This window comes from Halichoerus grypus, chromosome 9, assembly GCF_964656455.1.
Source record: "Halichoerus grypus chromosome 9, mHalGry1.hap1.1, whole genome shotgun sequence".
Lineage (NCBI taxonomy): Eukaryota > Metazoa > Chordata > Mammalia > Carnivora > Phocidae > Halichoerus > Halichoerus grypus.
The window spans coordinates 125820087-125840805 of NC_135720.1; the positions used below are offsets into that span (position 1 = coordinate 125820087).

The following is a 20719-nucleotide window of genomic DNA, read 5'->3' on the forward strand; positions in this document are numbered from 1 at the left end:
AGGTGTCTATCGACAGACATTGATACTATACACACACACACACATATAAATACACACACACACACATATATACATACACACAACAGAATATTGGCCATAAAAGAGAATGAGATCTTGCCATTTGCGACAAGGTGGATAAACCCAGAGGGTATTATGCTAAGCAAAATAAGCCAGAGAAAGATAAATACTATATGATTTCACTTATATGTGAAATCTAAAAAGCAAATGAACAAACAAAAACAGAAGCAAAATAAAAAAATACAGAGAACAAACTGGTATTTGCCAGAGGGAACTGAAGGGGGTTGGAGGATGGGCAAAATAGGTGAAGGGGGTAAGAGGTGCCAAAAAAAAAGAAATCCTACATCATGATCAAATGAGATTCATTCCAGGGATGCAAGGATGATTCAACATCTGCAAATCTGTCAATGTGATTAACAAAGGATAAAAATCATATGATCATCTAGGGCATCTGGGTGGCTCAGTCAGGTAAGCAGATGGCTCTTGATTTAGGCTCAGGCCATGATCTCAGGGTCTTGAGATCAAGCCCCATGTCGGGCTCCGTGCTGGGCATGGAGCCTACTTAAGATTCTCTCTCTCCAGGGGCGCCTGGGTGGCTCAGTCGTTAAGCATCTGCCTTCGGCTCGGGTCATGATCCCAGGGTCCTGGGATCGAGCCCCACATAGGGCTCCCTGCTCAGCGGGAAGCCTGCTTCTCCCTCTCCCACTCCCCCTTCTTGTGTTCCCTCTCTCACTGTGTCTCTCTGTCAAATAAATAAAATCTTTAAAAAAAAAAAAATTCTCTCTCTCCCTCTCCTGCCCCTCCCCCACTCATATTTGTGCTCTCTCTTTCTCTCTCTCTCTCTCTCTAAAATCTTTTTTAAACAATCATATGATCATCTCAATAGATGCAGAAAAAGCATTTGGCAAAATCCAACAACTACTTATGATAAAAATTTTCAACAAAGCAGGTATAGAGGGAACGTACCTCAACATAATAAAGGCCATATATAACAAGCCCACAGCTAACACCATACTCAGTGGTGAAAAGCTGAAAGCTTTTTCTCTAAGATCAGGAATAAGATGAGAATGTCCACTCTTGCCACTTTTATTCAATGTAGTATTGGACATCCTAGCCAGAGCAATTAGGTGAGAAAAAAGACACATCCACTATTGGCAAAAGACATGATGTTATGTATTAAAAAAAAAAAAAGACCCTAAAGCCTTCATCAAAAACCGTTAGAATAAACAAATTTAGTATAGTTGCAGGATACAAAATCAATACACAAAAATCTGTTGCATTTCTTAACACTAATGAATTACCAGATTGAGAAAACAATCCCATTTACAATTACATTAAAAAGAATAAAATAGCATAAAACATAAATCACTATTGCCATGAATGAATCCCTGTGTTATACACCTGAAACTAATATAACATTGTGTGTCAACTATACTAAGAAAAAAACACATTAATTTTGGCAAAAATTAAAATTTGGTAATGAGAATAAAGTATAAAAAATCTAGGAATAAATTTAATCAAGGAATTCAGAGACCTGAAAATTATCAGATATTAATGAAAGAAATTGAAGAAGCAAATAAATGGAAAGATATTCCATGCTCATGGATTGGAAAAATTGTTAAAATGTCCATACTATCCAAAGCAATATAAAGATTCAGTACAACCCTTATGAAAATTCCAGTGGTACTTTTCACAGAAATAGAACAAATAATCCTAAAATTTGTATGAAACTACAAAAGACCCAAATAGCCAAAACAATCTTGAGAAAGAAGAACATAGTGATATCACACTCCCTGATTTTCAAAGTACATTACAAACGTATAGTAATAAAAACAGTATGGTATTGCAATAAAAACAGATACATATATCAGTGGAACAGAATAAAGAGCCCAGAAATAAACTCACACAGATATAGTCAATTTATGACAAAAGAGCCAAGAAATATGCAATGGGGAAAGGATAGTCTCTTCAATAAATGGTAAAACTGGGCCACTGTCTTACACTGTACACAAAAATTAACTCAAAATGGATTAAAGACTTAAATGTGAGACCTGAAACCATAAAACTCCTAGAGGAAAACCTAGGCAGTAAGCTCCTTGACATAGGACTTGGCAATGATTTTTAGAATCTAGACACCAAAAGCAAAAACAAGAAAAGCAAAAATAAACAAGTGGGACTTAATAATCAAACTAAAAACTTTGTGCATAGCAAAGGAAACCATCAACAGAATGAAAAGGCAACCTATTGAATGGGAGCATATTTGCAAATCATACCTGATAAGGAGCTAATATCCAAAATATACAAAGAACTCATACAATTCAATAGCAAAAAAAAAAAAAAAATCTGATTAAAAAATGGGCAGAAGATCTGAATAGACATGTTTTCCAAACAACACAACAGATAGCCAACGGGCACATGAAAAGATGTTCAACATTACTAATCATCAGGGAAATGCAAATCAGAACCGCAATGAGATACTACCTCACACCTTTTAGAATGACTGGTATCAAAAAGACAAGAAATAGCAAGCGCTGGTGAGTATGTGGAGAAAAGGTAACCCTTGTGCACTGTTGGTGGGAATGTAAATTGGTGCGTCCACTGTGGAAAACCATATAGAGGCTCCTCAGAAAATTAAAAATAGAACCTACGATCCGGCAATTCCACTTCTAGGTATCCAAGGAAAATGAAAACACTAAATGGAAGAAATATATACACCCCCCATATTCATTGCAGCATCATTTACAAGAACCAAAGCATGGAAACAATCTAAATGTCCATCAGTGGATAAAGAAATTGTGTGTATATATATATCTATATCTATATCTATATATAGATATATATATACAATATTACCAAACCATAAGAAGGAATGAAATCTTGCCATTTGTGACAACATGGGTAGGCCTCAATGTGAAATAAGTTGGAGAAAGACAAATACCATATGATCTCTCTTCTATGTGGAATCTAAAGCAAAACAAAAAAACCCAAGCTCATAGATACAGTGAACAGATTGGTGGTTGCAAGAGGCAGGGGCGGAGGGTGGGAGAAATGGGTGAACTGCTTTTTTTTTTTTCCTTTTTTCTTTTCTTTTTATTTAAAAATTTTAAATGAATTAATTTTTTAAAAAATCAGAGGTATGGGAGACCATTCTTTTTATTTTTATTTTTTTATTATTATGTTATGTTAATCACCATACATTACATCATTAGTTTTTGATGTAGTGTTCCATGATTCATTGTTTGCATATAACACCCAGTGCTCCATGCAGAACGTGCCCTCTTTAATACCCATCACCAGGCTAACCCGTCCCCCACCCCCCTCCCCTCTAGAACCCTCAGTTTGTTTTTCAGAGTCCATAGTCTCTCATGGTTCGTCTCCCGCTCCGATTTCCCCCCCTTCATTGGGGTGGCTGGGTGATAGACATTGGGGAGGGTATGTGCTGTGGTGAGCGCTGTGAATTGTGCAAGACTGTTGAATCACAGATCTATACCTCTGAAACAAATAATATATGTTAAAAAAAAAAAGACACCATTCTTTTTATGCTGTCCCATTTATGGTTGAAGATGTTAAATTTTTCTTGATAGTGAAAAAAATACATGTTGTATATATTGATTTTTACTAAATGTCTGATTGCTTCTTTATAGTAGTCCTTATAAGTGGGCAACAATGTGGTTATTTGATATTAATGGAACTCTGTCAAGGCTGCAATTATTCAGTTTAAGTCTTTCCTCATGACACATTTATTGACTTAAGTGCTTGAGTGTATTCTCCTATGTTAGCTGAAGTCTGCAAATTTTTCCACTGTAAGACATGTATATGGTTGTGGCTACTGAGCATCTTCCCAACCTAGAGTGATGGTAACATCTGTATTTCTGTATGAAAGTGGTTTTAAAATGTTTTAAAAAATAGAAAGTGACTTGGTTAACCCTTACTACTAACAATGATCTCTAGGCGCTTCACGTTGGTCCTACAGCTCTTTCTAATGTATGTGCTGGGTCTAGTCTTAAAAAGTCATTTGAATTAAAAGGGTAGCTCAAAGGATTTCCTTTGCAGGGACAGAATAGTTCTGTGTCTGGATTGTGGTGGTGGTTATAGGAATCTATACATGTGATAAAATGTCACAGAATTATTATTATACACACACATACACACCAGCAAATGCATGTAAAAATTGGTGAGCTCAAAGTAGGGTCTGTAGTCTAGTTAAGGTATTATATCAACATCCATTTCCTGGTTTTGTTATTGTTACTTAGTTATGGAAGATGTTGCATGGGATCTCTCTACTGTTTTTTCATTCCTTTCAGCTATTTTTGCAACTACTTGTGAGTCTATCATTATTTAAAATAAAAATGAAAGTTTAGAAAAAGTCAGTTTAGGAAAAAAATGGCATCCAGGAAAATAGATTCTTCTGGATATTTGTGATTTTAATAAAACATTAATAGAAATGAATATTTGGAAATAATTGGTGCACCGCAGAGGGTAAAATGAGTTAGCTCATTGTGTTAAACAAGTGAGCTGGAGGGTCCAGCTTAGTGTCTCTATTACTATTTCAGTTTGAATGTTTACAACATAAAAATCAGAAAGCCACTGTTGTTACAAGCCTTGAAAGACCAGCCAGAACTGTCCTTGTTGCCTAAAGTTAAATAAACTTGTGCCATAGCATAATAAATTGTTTACAGTAGTCAAGGGAATGGCAGGGATTTTTGTTACTATTGTTGTTTTGTTTTTTGTTTTTTTTAAAAGACTCAAGTTTTTCAAGTTTGGTGTATGACTGTAAGTGGAAGCATGAAACATTTGGAAAATGCAGAATTTATTGTCAATGAATGTAATTTTGCCTTAACTAAGCCATGCTGAATTAACCATTGAGTGAGTCCAGTTAATGAGAAAGTAATGAATATGTGACTAAACATATTAAATAGGAAGATTGTTCTGTGCTTTTCCCACTCACTCTCCCCTCTTTTTTCTCTTTTATATTTTCACTTATAACAGGTTGTATCTTTATTTTTCTCTAGACAACTTTAGTTAAAATAGTTTAGACTTAGCAGGACACTATTCAGAAAACATATTAAAATATCAATATTACAGACCCTGTCTCCTTATTTGTAACAAGTCATAAAAAGCTCTTTGCTTTCAACATTTCAAAAAAGAAAAATATCAATATTACAATCAAATTAAGCAATAATGAGAAAAAAATTTGACCTCCAGTAAGACAAATCAAGAAAAAGGGAATTCACAAATAATATTAGAATGAAAAAGCTGTAGTTAGAGCAGAGATTAAATAATAAGAGAATACTCTGAAAAATTTCATGGCAATAAATTGGATAAATTCTGCCCCAATTGACAAACCTCTAGAAAATGCATAATGACTTAAAAAGAAGTAGATAACTTGAATAATTCTCTACATTGAAAGGAAAATGAATGAGTAATTAAAAATTTACCCCAAAGGAAAACACCAGGATTAGATGATTTTACAGATAAGTTTGCCAGACTTTGAAGGAAGAGATCATTTCCCCCAACTTATTCCAAGAGCAGGTATAACTTGAAATCGAACAACGCTGTATGAGGTGAGTCCATCATCATCAGTGTTGCTTATGAACACAAATGCAAAAATTCCAAACCACAAATTCGAAAGGTAATGGAACAAATAATCTGAGACCTTTAAGGTCAGTGTTATAGACTGTGTGTGTCCCCTAAAATTCATATGGATAAACCCTAATCCCTAATGAGATGGTATTAGGAGGTAGGGTCTTGGGAGGTAATTAGGTCTAGATGAGGTCATGAGGGTGGAGCCCCCATGATGGGATTAGTGTCCTTACAGGAAGAGGAAGAGGCTGGAGCTCACACCATCTCTCTCTGCTTGCACGTACCAAGGAAGGCTAAGTGAGGAGCTAGCCAGGAAAAGGGCCCTCAGCAAGAACCCAACCATGCTGGCACCCTCATCTCAGACTTCTAGCCACCAGAACTGGGAGAAATAAGTTGTTTCAGCCCCCAGTCTATAGTATTTTTGTTATAGCAGCTCGAACTCACTGAGACAGTCAAGGAAGCAGTCTGCTATAAATTTTCTTATTAGTTTCAACAATTTGGAATAGAGTTCTTCCTTTACTATTATTTAATCTTAGCAACACTGAACTGGACTCCAAGACTGAAAATGAACATCTTTGCCTTCTTGCTGATTTTAAAGAAAATGGTTTGAGTGTGCCACTATTAAGAATGTTGTTAGCTGTAGGTTTGTTAGATGGACTCCTGATCAGATTAGTGGAGTTCTTTCTGTTTCTGGTTTGCTCATTTGGAAGAGACTTAGGAGACGGAACAACCAAGTGTAGTGAGTGGATTCTGTTTGGCTAATGATTCCAATAAACCAAAAGCAGAAAGACAGTTTTTTGAGGTATTTGAGGAAATTTGATTATGGATTAGGTATTAGAGAACAACAATGAATCATTTTAACTTAGGTGTGGTCATGCATTGTGATCATGTAAGAAAGTCTGTTTTTAGTTTTTGTGTGGTAAAATATGCCTAATATAAAATTTCCCACTTTAGCCATTTTTAAGTGTACAAGTTCTGCAGCATTAAGTGCATTCACATTGTTGTGCAACCATCACCACTGTCCATCTCCAGAACGTTTTCATCTTCCCAGGCTGAAACTCTGTTCCCCATTGAACACGAACTCCCCAGCCCTCCCACCCCAGCCCCTGGAAACCATCCTCTACTTTCTGTCTCTATGAATTTGACTCCTCTAGGTACTGCATATAAATGCATATAATATTTGTCTTTTTCTGAGTGGCTTATTTCACTTTGCGTAATGTCTTCAGGGTTTATCCATGTTGTAGTCTGTGTCAGAATTTCCTTCCTTTTTAAAGCTGACTAATATTCCATTGTATACGTCTACCGCATTGTTTATCCATTCATCCATCAATGGACACTTGGGTGACTTCTACTTTTTGGCTACTAGGAATGCTGCTAGGAATATGGGTGTACAAGTATCTGTTCAAGTCCCTGTTTTCAATTGTTTCAGATACCCATGTATACTTAAAAGTGGGATTGCTGGATCATGAGGTGATTCTGTGTTTGAGGAATTGCCAAACTGTTTTCTACAGCAGCTGCACCATTTCACATCCCCACCACCAATGTGCAAGTGTTCTACTTTCTCCACATCCTTGCCACTGCTTATTGAGAAAGTGTCCGTGTTTGTAATGGATTTATATGAAGTAGAGCTGAAGAAGAAGAATTACTAGTCACTCATTGCCTACAGAGCAGCCATGTCCGCCCATGGCACTGCAGGTCCCCACCAGCTGACAGGCAGTACGGCCATCAGCTTGGGCTGCCTTTGTTCTTAGCTGTGACCGTGTCTGTATGTGCCCTGTGTGCCTATAAAATTTCCACTGTGTCCCTGAAAGACTTTAAGGGAGAAAAAGGAAAACACTCTGATTTAGTGATATGTACATATGTAATAAAACTATTAGTTTTTAAAAGGCAAGAAAACACTAGACATTATTCATGATTCTCGATACTTCTTGGACAGGAGTGGGGGATGGCACCATAGTCTTGGTCAATGTTCTGCTCATGTTCTGGTTTTTAAGTTGGGTGCTGGTTTCCTTAGTTCCTTATTATGATGCCTCATTACCTCCATAAATTGCATATGTATATCCTTTTGTATATTTAGTATGACATAACTTACATTTTTAATCCTCAACTACTAACTTTTATTCATTAGGGCTGTGGTTCCTGCTTGTTGGTCAAAGGTCCAGTGCTGGTCTGAAATTTCAGCTGGTATAGTCTAAGGCAGAAAGAGAGAAGAGAGTGAGTTTTATAAAGCTAAATTTATTCAATTTCAAGGATTGTGTATGTTCTTCAATTATATCTTCTCTATTTTATTTGGTGTTAAGAGAAACTTCAGAAATGATCATAGAGTTAAAAGGATGCAGTTTGTTGTCTGTTTTATTGTCTTTACAAATGGCAAACAGAAAAAGTAGATGACCTTGTATAAGGTCATTACCATTGAAAAATATTTTCGCTGGTCCTTGAAATGAAAAATTCTAGGAATTGTTGCCTCAGAGAACACAGAACTGTATTCATTAGCCAAACACCAAGGCTGATGACACTCAGTGTAGTGATTTTACTTACTACCTTTTACACAGAATGCATCTCTTCAACTTGAACAGGTAATTTAGAGGAACCATTGATCGGCCCTATCTAAAGACTCCTGAATAAATCTGAATTACTCAGCGGAGACATACTCTAAGTCTGTAGAGCTAGACTCTCAAATATCAGCTGATGATGATCACAACTAACATTTGAGTTAAATACTCTACCATTGACTATTTTGTAGAGATTGTCCCACTTAATCCTAAGAAATTTGATTTTTGCCATTTAACTGATAATTGAAACTTTGGCTAATGTCTTGCTTAGCATCACATAAGTCAGAAAAAGGGGAGCTAGAATTCAGAACCAGTTTGGCAGTATGACACTTCATCAACACTCATAGCTATTACTTAATTGGATACCACGTGTGGTACCACCCGTGAAAAGCTAAAATGCTAAGGGCTGCAAAATAGGTCCTGAGTGCTGAATTCAGAACTCAGCCTGGTCCCTTTCAGTACCTCTCATATTTTGAATTGTCTGATATTTAAATAGTCCAGAATCCTAGAGCTTGAAGGCAGGGGATGCAAAGCTCACTGGAAACATTACAGTTTTACCACCCAGGTCTTCAAATGCACATGTAGGCAGTGACCTAACTGCATTTCTTTCTTGTGTCCCTATGAGACATCAGCAGATACATTATGTAAATTCAGTTGGAGGCAAAAGACTAGGGGAGAAAAGAGTTCCAGGCAAACTCCAGTGCCTGGTGGCTGAGGTATCGTGGGAAGAGGGAAGAAGATGGTATAGTTTCCAGCCAAGAGGCATAAAGAGAGGTTCAGAAGACAGTGGAGTGAAGTTTTTGAGTGAGAGAGCTTAAAACGAGGTGGGGGGCAATCAGATTCCTGAATCTCCTCAGAGAAAAAGGAAAGGCAAAAGAAAATTCGGAGTGCTTCAAGATAATGTTGTCTCAGTAAAGGGAAATAGGAAAATGCTCATATAAGGCAATGTGTTCTAATTCATATTGTAGTGAAGTGAAGGCTTTGAACTATGCTCCTGTTTTCTCATTTTTAGATTCTTTATCTCTTCACATTTGTCTGTGAGCATTTGCCAGGACTCCTCCTCAGTCATACATACTGCCTCCCAGCATTTCAAAATCCTTAAGAATTGTATGCGGTTTCTCCCCTTCCTAGCAAGGTCGGACTTCCCCTTCTCTTTCTCTCATCCTCTCCTGTCCTCCCTTTTCTTCTTGTGTCAGTTGCCTCTTACTGTGTAACAAATCACTCCAAATCACAGTGGCTTAAAACAATGGGCTGTCATCTCCCACAGTCTTGGGAAATGACCATGTTCAACTGGGTGATTCTTATGCAAGGTCTGTCCTGCAGTTGCAGTCAGATGCTGGCTGGGCTTGGAGGCCCCCAGCATCTCCACTGAGTTGGGCATCTAAGATGGCATCTTTATAACAGGTGTGGTGGTTGAAGTGGTTGAAGGCTGCCTGGGCTCTTCCCTCTCTCCCTCCGTCTGTCTCTTCATGTACCATACAGCCTCACTTCTGGTTAGCTTGGGCTTCCTTACAGCATGGAGGTTCAGAGTAGTTGGACTTCTCACATGGTAACCATCTTTCCCCCAGATAAGCATTCCAAGCAACCTAAGTGGAAGGAAGTTCAAAGCTTGGAGGTCACTCAGCACTACTGTTGCTGCATTTTATTGGTGCAGAGAAGGTCACAGAGCCCACCCCAGGGGAGGGGGGACCACCCAATGGTATGAATACAGGGAGGTGTGGGGATGATGCACTTCTCCAAATTAGTTACCACATTTCTGATTTATTGAAATCTCTGTTTACTCCTTATGACCAAAATGTCTTAAGTTACTGTCTTATATCTTGTATCACATCCATGATTTATGATTTCTTTTTTCTAGTTGTTGTTTATATTAATAGCAATTGAAAGACTTCTTTGAGGAATTCTTATGCATTCTTTCAAGTGTATCTTAACAATATATTTTTACTTATTGCTATTAAAATTTAAGCACCCAAAAGGCCCTATAAAAAAAAGCTATGTGACTGCTTTTTGTTGTTTTGTTTTGTTGGGTTTTTGTTGTTGTTGTTGTTTTTTACAAAGTCCCTTTGGGAATCAGATTTGATTCACTTTTTAACCACTGATGATAACATATCACACTTAAAAGGCAGATCAGTTTTAGGGAAAAGCAATACACCCTCATGTATGGGTGTCCTTTGGTGAACTCACCAACAAGATTGCTTTTCATGCTTAGCCACTAATTAGAAAACCTGTTCTCTTGTTGGGACTGAACCATGGCTTACTTTCTGGTTAGATATTTTTTTTAATTTTTAAAATATATATATATATATTTAATATATATAATAAATATATATATAATTTAATAAATATGTAAATATATATTTATATATATATTTTAATATATATATATATATTTTTTACTTATATCAAGCTCTTACACAAGCCAAAGCTTATTTTTTTTTTACAACCCTCCTGCCAAAAAGAGATAACTTGAATCTAAAAGATTTAGCATAGTCCCACGGCAGTTTCAGAAACTCTATTTAAAACCTCCTACCTATAGATGGCTTAGCTTTCCTTAGCTTCCGCAAATACCATTGAGGCCTTAGGTTCTTATAAAGAGTTATTGGCGGAGGGGCGGAGCAAGATGGCGGAGGAGTAGGAGACCTGGATTTCGTCTCCTCTCAGGAATTCAGCTGGATAGGGATCAAACCATTCTGAACACCTACAAACTCAACAGGAGATCAAAGAAAAGAAGAGCAACAACTCTCTGAACAGAAAAGCGACCACTTTTTGGAAGGTAGGACGTGCGGAGAAGTGAATCCGAGGCGATATTCGGGAGGATAGACGGCGGGGGAGGGGCCTCCGTCGGCCGCTTCTGGCAAGTGATAGAGCCACGGAGCACAAAATCGGAACTTTTAGAAGTCTGCTCTCCCGAGGGACGTCACTCTGGTGGCGAAGTGGGGGGTGGAACCCTCGCGGGACAGTGTGGTCTCAGGACCCTCGGGGTCACAGAAAGACCGGGGGTGCCTGAGTGCGGCAGAGCTCCCAGGGATCGGAGCAGGGAAGCCGGCTGCAGAGACAGAGCCCAGGCGCGGGCTCTCAGCTCGGGGTTGTCATAGACCGTGATCCGCGGCACAGTCGGGCCACTGCTCCTCCAGCAGGGACCCAACAAGCGGCAGATCCGGGGAGACTCACCTTCTTCCCCCGGGAGGAGAGGTGCGGGAGCGCACCGCGGGGATCTGCTGGGTTTGGAGACTCCACCCGGGGTCGGGTGCCAGATAGAAAGGCGCGGTCACAGGCCGGGTGAGCGAGGAGTGTGGCCGGAGACCGGGGAGACGGGAGTGACTGACTGCTTTTCTCTGGGGGCGCACTGAGGAGCGGGACCCTGAGTTCTCGGCTCCTCCGGGGCGGAGACTGGGAGGCCGCCATTTTCACTCTCCGCCTCCAAAGCTGTACGGAGAGCTTGCAGGGAACAAAAGCTCCGGAGAGCAAACCCAAGCAGATTACTTAGCCCGGACCGGCAAGGGCGGGGCAATTTTGCCTCCGGCAAAGACATTTGGGAACCACGGCAACAGGCCCCTCCCCCAGAAGATCAGCGAGAACAGCCAGCCAAGACCAAGTTTACCGATCAATGAGAACGGCAGAACTCCAGCGCTAGGGGAACACTGCACATAGAATTCATGGCTTTTTTACCATGATTCTTTAGTCTTTCAAAGTTAATTACTTTTTTTAACTGTCTTTTTTTCTTTTTTCCTTTTTTCTTTTTTTTTGAATTTTTCTTTTTCCCTTTTTCAACCAACATCTTATCAATCCCTTTTTTAAAAAAAAACATTTTTATTTTTCATTTTTAAAGTCATATTCTATCCCTTCATAGTAGTTACCCGTATTTTTGGCATATATATATAAGTTGTTCTCTCCTTAAAATCTTGAGATAGTTTCTTCTAACAGATCAAAATATACTCTAAATCTCTAGTGTATGGTTTTTTTCTACTCCCCTGCCTGATCACATTCTCTCCCTTTTTTCTTTCTTTCTTTCTTTTTTTTTTAATCCTCTTCTTTCTTTTTTCAAACAACTTATCAAATCCTTTTTAAAAATTTTTTATAATTTCCATCTTTACAGTCATATTCCATCCCTTCATCATATCAACCCTTATTTTTGTACATATATAAGTTTTTCTTTCTTTAAAATTTTGGGAGGGACTTTCTTTTAACAGACCAAAATACACCCAAAATCTAGTGTGTGGCACTGATCTATAATCCAGCCTGATCATATTTGATCACATTCTGTTTTTGTTTTGTTTTGTTTTGTTCTGCTTTTGTTTGTTTTTATCTTTATCTTTATCTTTTTTCTTTTTTTCTTTCCTTTTCTTTTTTCTCTCTTTCCCTTTCTTTTCCCACTGCTTCAGGTCTTTTCTGATTTGTTTAGAGTATATTTTCTGGGGACGTTGTTACCCTGCTAGCATTTTGTTCTCTCATTAATCTATTCTCCTCTGCACAAAATGACAAGACGGAAAAAATCACCTCAACAAAAAGAACAAGAGGTAGTACCGACTGCCAGGGACCTACTCAATACGGACATTAGTACGATGTCAGATCTAGAGTTCAGAATCATCACTTTAAAGATACTAGCTGGGCTTGAAAAAAACATGGAAGTTATTAGAGAAACCCTTTCTGGAGAAGTAAAAGAACTAAAATCGAACCAAGTAGAAATCAAAAAGGCTATTAATGAGGTGCAATCAAATATGGGGGCGCTAACTGCTAGGATAAATGAGGCAGAAGAAAGAATCAGCGAGATAGAAGACCAAATGATGGAAAATAAAGAAGCTGAGAAAAAGAGAGATAAACAACTACTGGATCACGAGGGCAGAATTCGAGAGATAAACGATACCATAAGACGAAACAACATTAGAATAATTGGGATCCCAGAAGAAGAAGAAAGAGAGAGAGGTGCAGAAGGTATAATGGAGCAAATTATAGCAGAGAACTTCCCTAATTTGGGGAAGGAAACAGGCATCAAAATCCAGGAAGCACAGAGAACCCCTCTCAAAATCAATAAAAATAGGTCAACACCCCGACATCTAATAGTAAAACTTACGAGTCTCAGAGACAAAGAGAAAATCCTGAAAGCAGCTCGGGAGAAGAGATATGTAACCTACAATGGTAGAAACATTAGATTGGCAACAGACTTATCCACAGAGACCTGGCAGGCCAGAAAGGACTGGCAGGACATATTCAGAGCACTAAATGAGAAAAATATGCAGCCAAGAATACTATATCCAGCTAGGCTGTCATTGAAAATTGAAGGAGAGATAAAAAGCTTCCAGGACAAACAAAAACTAAAGGAATTTGCAAACACGAAACCAGCCCTACAACAAATATTGAAAGGGGTCCTCTAAGCAAAGAGAGAGCCTAAAAGCAACATAGACCAGAAAGGAACACAAACAATATACAGTAACAGTCACTTTACAGGCAATACAATGGCACTGAACTCCTATCTTTCAATAGTTACCCTGAATGTAAATGGGCTAAATGCCCCAATCAAAAGACACAGGCTATCAGATTGGATTAAAAAACAAGACCCATCGATATGCTGTCTGCAAGAGACTCATTTTAGACCCAAAGACACCCCCAGATTGAAAGTGAGGGGGTGGAAAACCATTTACCATGCTAATGGACAACAAAAGAAAGCTGGGGTGGCAATCCTTATATCAGACAAATTAGATTTTAAACCAAAGACTGTAATAAGAGATGAGGAAGGACACTATATCATACTTAAAGGGTCTATCCAACAAGAAGATCTAACAATTGTAAATATCTATGCCCCTAACATGGGAGCAGCCAATTATATAAGGCAATTAATAACAAAAGCAAAGAAACACATTGACAACAATACAATAATAGTGGGGGACTTTAACACCCCCCTCACTGAAATGGACAGATCGTCTAAGCAAAAGATCAACAAGGAAATAAAGACTTTAAATGACACACTGGACCAAATGGACTTCACAGACATATTCAGAACATTCCATCCCAAAGCAACGGAATACACATTCTTCTCTAGTGCCCATGGAACATTCTCCAGAATAGATCACATCCTAGGTCATAAATCAGGTCTCAACCGGTACCAGAAGATTGGGATCATCCCCTGCCTATTTTCAGACCACAATGCTTTGAAACTAGAACTCAATCACAAGAGGAAAGTCAGAAAGAACTCAAATACATGGAGGCTAAAGAGCATCCTACTGAAGAATGAATGGGTCAACCAGGAAATTAAAGAAGAATTAAAAAAATTCATGGAAACCAATGAAAATGAAAACACAACTATTCAAAATCTTTGGGATACAGCAAAGGCAGTCCTAAGAGGAAAGTATATAGCAATACAAGCCTTTCTCAAGAAACAAGAAAGGTCTCAAGTACACAACCTAACCCTACACCTAAAGGAGCTGGAGAAAGAACAGCAAATAAAGCCTAAACCCAGCAGGAGAAGAGAAATAATAAAGATCAGAGCAGAAATCAATGAAATAGAAACCAAAAGAACAGTAGAACAGATCAACGAAACTAGGAGCTGGTTCTTTGAAAGAATTAACAAGATTGATAAGCCCCTGGCCAGACTTATCAAAAAGAAAAGAGAAATGACCCAAATCAACAAAATCATGAATGAAAGAGGAGAAATCACAACCAACACCAAAGAAATACAAACAATTATAAGAACATATTATGAGCAACTCTATGCCAACAAATTAGATAACCTGGAAGTAATGGATGCATTCCTAGAGATGTATCAACTACCAAAACTGAACCAGGAAGAAATAGAACACCTGAACAGACCTATAACCACTAAGGAAATAGAAGCAGTCATCAAAAATCTCCCAAAACACAAAAGCCCAGGGCCAGATGGCTTCCCAGGGGAATTCTACCAAACATTTCAAGAAGAATTAATACCTATCCTTCTGAAACTGTTCCAAAAAATAGAAATGGAAGGAAAACTTCCAAACTCATTTTATGAGGCCAGCATTACCTTGATCCCAAAACCAGACAAAGACCCCATTAAAAAGGAGAATTACAGACCAATATCCCTGATGAACATGGATGCAAAAATTCTCACCAAAATACTAGCCAATAGGATCCAACAGTACATTAAAAGGATTATTCACCACGACCAAGTCGGATTTATCCCTGGGCTGCAAGGTTGGTTCAACATCCGCAAATCAATCAACGTGATACAATACATTAACAAAAGAAAAAACAAGAATCATATGATCCTCTCAATAGATGCAGAAAAAGCATTTGACAAAGTACAGCATCCTTTCTTGATCAAAACTCTTCAGAGTATAGGGATAGAGGGTACATACCTCAATATCATAAAAGCCATCTATGAAAAACCTACAGCGAATATCATTCTCAATGGGGAAAAACTGAGAGCTTTCCCCCTAAGGTCAGGAACGCGGCAGGGATGTCCACTATCACCACTGCTATTCAACATAGTATTGGAAGTCCTAGCCACAGCAATCAGACAACAAAAAGAAATCAAAGGCATCCAAATTGGCAAAGAAGAAGTCAAACTCTCACTCTTTGCAGATGATATGATACTTTATGTGGAAAATCCCAAAGACTCCACCCCAAAACTGCTAGAACTCATACAGGAATTCAGTCAAGTGGCAGGATATAAAATCAATGCACAGAAGTCAGTGGCATTCCTATACACCAACAACAAGTCAGAAGAAAGAGAAATTAAGGAGTCGATCCCATTTACAATTGCACCCAAAACCATAAGATACCTAGGAATAAATCTAACCAAAGAGACAAAGGATCTGTACTCAGAAAACTATAAAATACTCATGAAAGAAATTGAGGAAGACACAAAGAAATGGAAAAACGTTCCATGCTCATGGATTGGAAGAACAAATATTGTGAAGATGTCAATCCTACCTAGAGCAATCTACACATTCAATGCAATCCCCATCAAAATACCATCCACTTTCTTCAAAGAAATGGAACAAATAATCCTAAAATTTGTATGGAACCAGAAAAGACCCCGCATAGCCAGAGGAATGTTGAAAAAGAAAAGCAAAGCCGGCGGCATCACAATTCCAGACTTCCAGCTCTACTACAAAGCTGTCATCATCAAGACAGTATGGTACTGGCACAAAAACAGACACATAGATCAATGGAACAGAATAGAGAGCCCAGAAATGGACCCTCAACTCTATGGTCAACTAATCTTCGACAAAGCAGGAAAGAATGTCCAATGGCAAAAAGACAGTCTCTTCAACAAATGGTGTTGGGAAAATTGGACAGCCACATGCAGAAGAATGAAACTGGACCATTTCCTTACACCACACACAAAAATAGACTCCAAATGGTTGAAAGACCTCAATGTGAGACAGGAGTCCATCAAAATCCTAAAGGAGAACACAGGCAGCAACCTCTTTGACCTCAGCCGCAGCAACTTCTTCCTAGAAACATCGCCAAAGGCAAGGGAAGCAAGGGCAAAAATGAACTATTGGGACTTCATCAAGATAAAAAGCTTTTGCAAAGCAAAGGAAACAGTCAACAAAACCAAAAGACAACTGACAGAATGGGAGAAGATATTTGCAAATGACATATCAGATAAAGGGCTAGTATCCAAAATCTATAAAGAACTCATCAAACTCAACACCAAAAGAACAAAGAATCCAATCAAGAAATGGGCAGAAGACATGAACAGACATTTCTCCAAAGAAGACATCCAAATGGCCAACAGACACATGAAAAAGTGTTCAATATCGCTCGGCATCAGGGAAATCCAAATCAAAACCTCAATGAGATACCACCTCACACCAGTCAGAATGGCTAAAATTAACAAGTCAGGAAATGACAGATGTTGGCGGGGATGCGGAGAAAGGGGAACCCTCCTACACTGTTGGTGGGAATGCAAGCTGGTGCAGCCACTCTGGAAAACAGTATGGAGGTTCCTCAAAAAGTTGAAAATAGAGCTACCATATGATCCAGCAATTGCACTACTGGGTATTTACCCCAAAGATACAAAAGTAGGGACCCGAAAGGCTACGTGCACCCCGATGTTTATAGCAGCAATGTCCACAATAGCCAAACTGTGGAAAGAGCCAAGATGTCCATCAACAGATGAATGGATAAAGAAGATGTGGTATATATATGCAATGGAATATTATGCAGCCATCAAAAGGAATAAGATCTTGCCATTTGCAACGACGTGGATGGAACTGGAGGGTATTATGCTGAGCGAAATAAGTCAAACAGAGAAAGACATGTATCATATGACCTCACTGATATGAGGAATTCTTAATCTCAGGAAACAAACTGAGGGTTGCTGGAGTGGGGGGTGGGGTGGGAGGGATGGGGTGACTGGGTGATGGACACTGGGGAGGGTATGTGTTCTGGTAAGCGCTGTGAATTGTGCAGGACTGTTGAATCTCAGATCTGTACCTCTGAAACAAATAATGCAATATATGTTAAGAAAGAAAAGAAGAAGAAGAATGTAGCAGGAGGGGAAGAATGAAGGGGGGGAAATCGGAGGGGGAGAAGAACCATGAGAGACGATGGACTCTGAAAAACAAACTGGGGGTTCTAGAGGGGAGGGGGTTGGGAGGATGGGTTAGCCTGGTGATGGGTATTGAGGAGGGCACGTTCTGCATGGAGCACTGGGTGTTATGCACAAACAATGAATCATGGAACACTATATCTAAAACTAATGATGTAATGTATGGGGATTAACATAACAATAAAAAAAATTAAATAAAAAGACAAAAAAAAAAAAAAAAAAAAAAAAAAAAAGAGTTATTGGCTTTTCTTTTTTTTTTTTAAAGAAGCTAAATCTCCAAAGCTTTTCTCTGGTGATTATGGAGAACAACATATGTGGGAGAAAATGGGCAGTTGGAGGTGGCCAATAATTTGATTTTTTTCCCCCACCCACAGCCCTGGGAACACTCTGCCATAAAGGATTAATTTGCTCATGAGACTTCACCGCGGTTGCCATTAAGAAAAAAACTAGCAGGAACAGTAGGGTAGAAACATTTCCAAACCCTGGAGAAAAGAGTCAAGAATTTATGGTGGGAAGCAGAGCAGTCCTTTTTCTCTTTTACAATGTTTATGAGTTAAGCATCTGAGGTTGATACCACTTGTCTCACACAGGACTTTACATAGAAAACTGGAAGCTGACTGAGAAATGATCATCAATGGTTGTAGTTTTCTATAGTTTCTCTTGGTGCAGGGGAAAGATTTCATTAAAAAAAAAAAAGATTTCAGACTCCATTCTTTCCCAGTTTTTAGAAAAGCATTAGAAAAAATAGCAAGGTATATTGTTGGTCATTCGCTTCCACGTGTCTATCCTTACACTTGGGTTCCGCATGCAGACTGAGTGGGGGGGCCCTGGCCTCAGAGGCCAGCAGCCCTCCCTTTGTTCTGGGAGATGGGAGGGCAGTGCACCTGGGTTAGAGCGGCATTTTCTCTGAAGCTTTACCCTAAACCCCTCCACAAAACTTTCTACGGAACAACAGGCAAAATGCGAGGACCCTTGGATCTTTCAGGCTGAGGCCGAATGCACTGCTCACCCCGCTCCCACCCTGAGGACCCCTCCCAGAGCTCGCCTCAGGGCTACCCTGGGTCATGCCAACTGCTTGATGGGGGGAGATGACCAGACCGGAGGGGGCCAGGCAGCAGGAAGGAAAGGGAGCCGGGAAGGGGTGGCCGGGGCCAGGATCACCAGGGACGTTCTTATTCATCGTTTTCTTCATTCTCACAACTTCCTTGGGAAGCCCTGTTAATTCCTGCCTTTGTAGGTGAGGAAAACTGAAGCCAAGAGTCTAGGTAACTCGCTTTCATGCAACTTACTTCAACCAAGTACGTAAGGTATTTAAACCAAATAAAAATCTAAGAATTTTATTTAATCCTTGGGTAAAATGAGCGATTTTAATCTCAGCCCATCTGACAGCACAGCCACTGTTGGTTCTTGCCACCCCCTGCCCCCAATCCCTCTCCTAAGCCAATGGTAACCGGTAATCCATTTCTGAGTGAAAACGGGGCAGCTTTCGTGAGGGGAGCCTGTGGCACTTAGTCCAGTAACAATAGTTGTCACTCTCTCTTGTTTAATCTTATAGTGGAGTCCGAGAAGGAGTTCTCCCCTGGCCAGCGACACCACAAAGAGTTCAAGTTCAACTTATCCCAGATTCCTGAGGGTGAGGCGGTGACGGCTGCAGAATTCCGCATCTACAAGGACTGTGTTGTGGGGAGTTTTAAAAACCAGACTTTTCTTATCAGCATTTATCAAGTCTTGCAGGAGCATCAGCACAGGTATGAAGGCTCAAGGAACCCCAACGGGTGGGGCTGGCCCCCATTTCTCACCCTGCCACCATCTAACCCCGAGTATGTCTGTGGAAGGTGATTTGGAGTTCAGGGGCAGGACATGAGCATGACGAGGGATGTGTTCTGAATGGTAGTGTTTAGCCAGCAAGACAATGTTTTGTTATTAAAATGAAGATTTTCCAAATAGCTTTCTTTTCCTGAGCAAGCCAATGGACAGTATTAACTAAGCATCCTTTGTGATCAGAGAATATGTACCTGATTGGGGATAAAACATTTCCCACCGTTGCTCAGTGCCTACTTTGAATAATGGGTTAGGGTGGTGAAAATAAATTCGTACATGGAAGTCATGTAAGGGTGCTTACAAATGATACTAATTCAAGTTAGTGGAAAGCTGTGTGTTTGCATATAATATATACAAATATATAGTATATCTGTGTGTGTGTATGTGTGTGTGTCTCGAATGTATCTCTTCTCATTTGGATATGAGGGAATAATAGACTACCCCCCCACCCATGTCTGTAATATTTTTGTTTTTTGAAAATGAGGCCAGACTCTTTTTACAAAAGAACTTCAACAGAGTATGCTCTTGGGGCTGTCCACCAATGAGGAAGAACTTCCATGGAGGGATTTCTGGAGGATTAGAAGGGTCAAGGGAAGAAATACTGCAACAGCTAGTTCAATCCTGTAGCACACAGAAAGCAAGCCAGTGACCTTGACTTGTGCTTAGTATTTGGGGGTCAGTCAGTAGTCAGGTGAGAATGGTGGGCCTGATGCAGAGATGAGCACCACTGCATACTCAGTGCACTTAACGTATAAACACAGCATGTGGTGGGACAGCCTGGCAATTACATGGGAAATGGGCAGATAACAATCAAAGGAAGAGAGTACAGAGAGGGAGGGAACCCCACATTTACACACTCTGCAAGGGATTTGTCAGCTTTCATTTCATACACCAAGTCAAGATCCTTGCTTTTGGTCTTGGAAGTCTATTGATTTCCCAAGGATGTCCAAAGGTTTAGGAATGACTTTGGTTTCTCCTGGACTTACAGATTTGTGCGTAGAGCTCTGCCACAAATATGCACACTAAAATAATAACGAACATTAACTTGCCCCATAAAAGGCTTATTTTGAGCGCATTGCCAACATTTGGCCCTTGTGCATATTCCAGTGTGTAATGAGGGAAACAAAGAAGAAGGAGACACATGCCAGGCTTTGGGGACACGTCATGGTGTTGAATATATGCACTGATGGTTGTATGTGAGTTCTTAGTA

At 39.5% G+C, this 20719-nt stretch overlaps 1 protein-coding gene across 2 annotated transcripts in view; it reads left to right on the plus strand.

The window, feature by feature from the left end:
* The window catches only part of BMP6 (bone morphogenetic protein 6), a 160011-nt gene that overhangs the window by 112769 nt on the left and 26523 nt on the right, over window positions 1-20719 (plus strand). For both annotated transcript variants that reach the window (XM_078055683.1, XM_078055684.1), the window contains exon 2: window positions 19244-19436. In XM_078055683.1, coding sequence (XP_077911809.1) covers window positions 19244-19436 — 193 coding nt within the window. The remainder of the gene's footprint in view (window positions 1-19243; window positions 19437-20719) is intronic.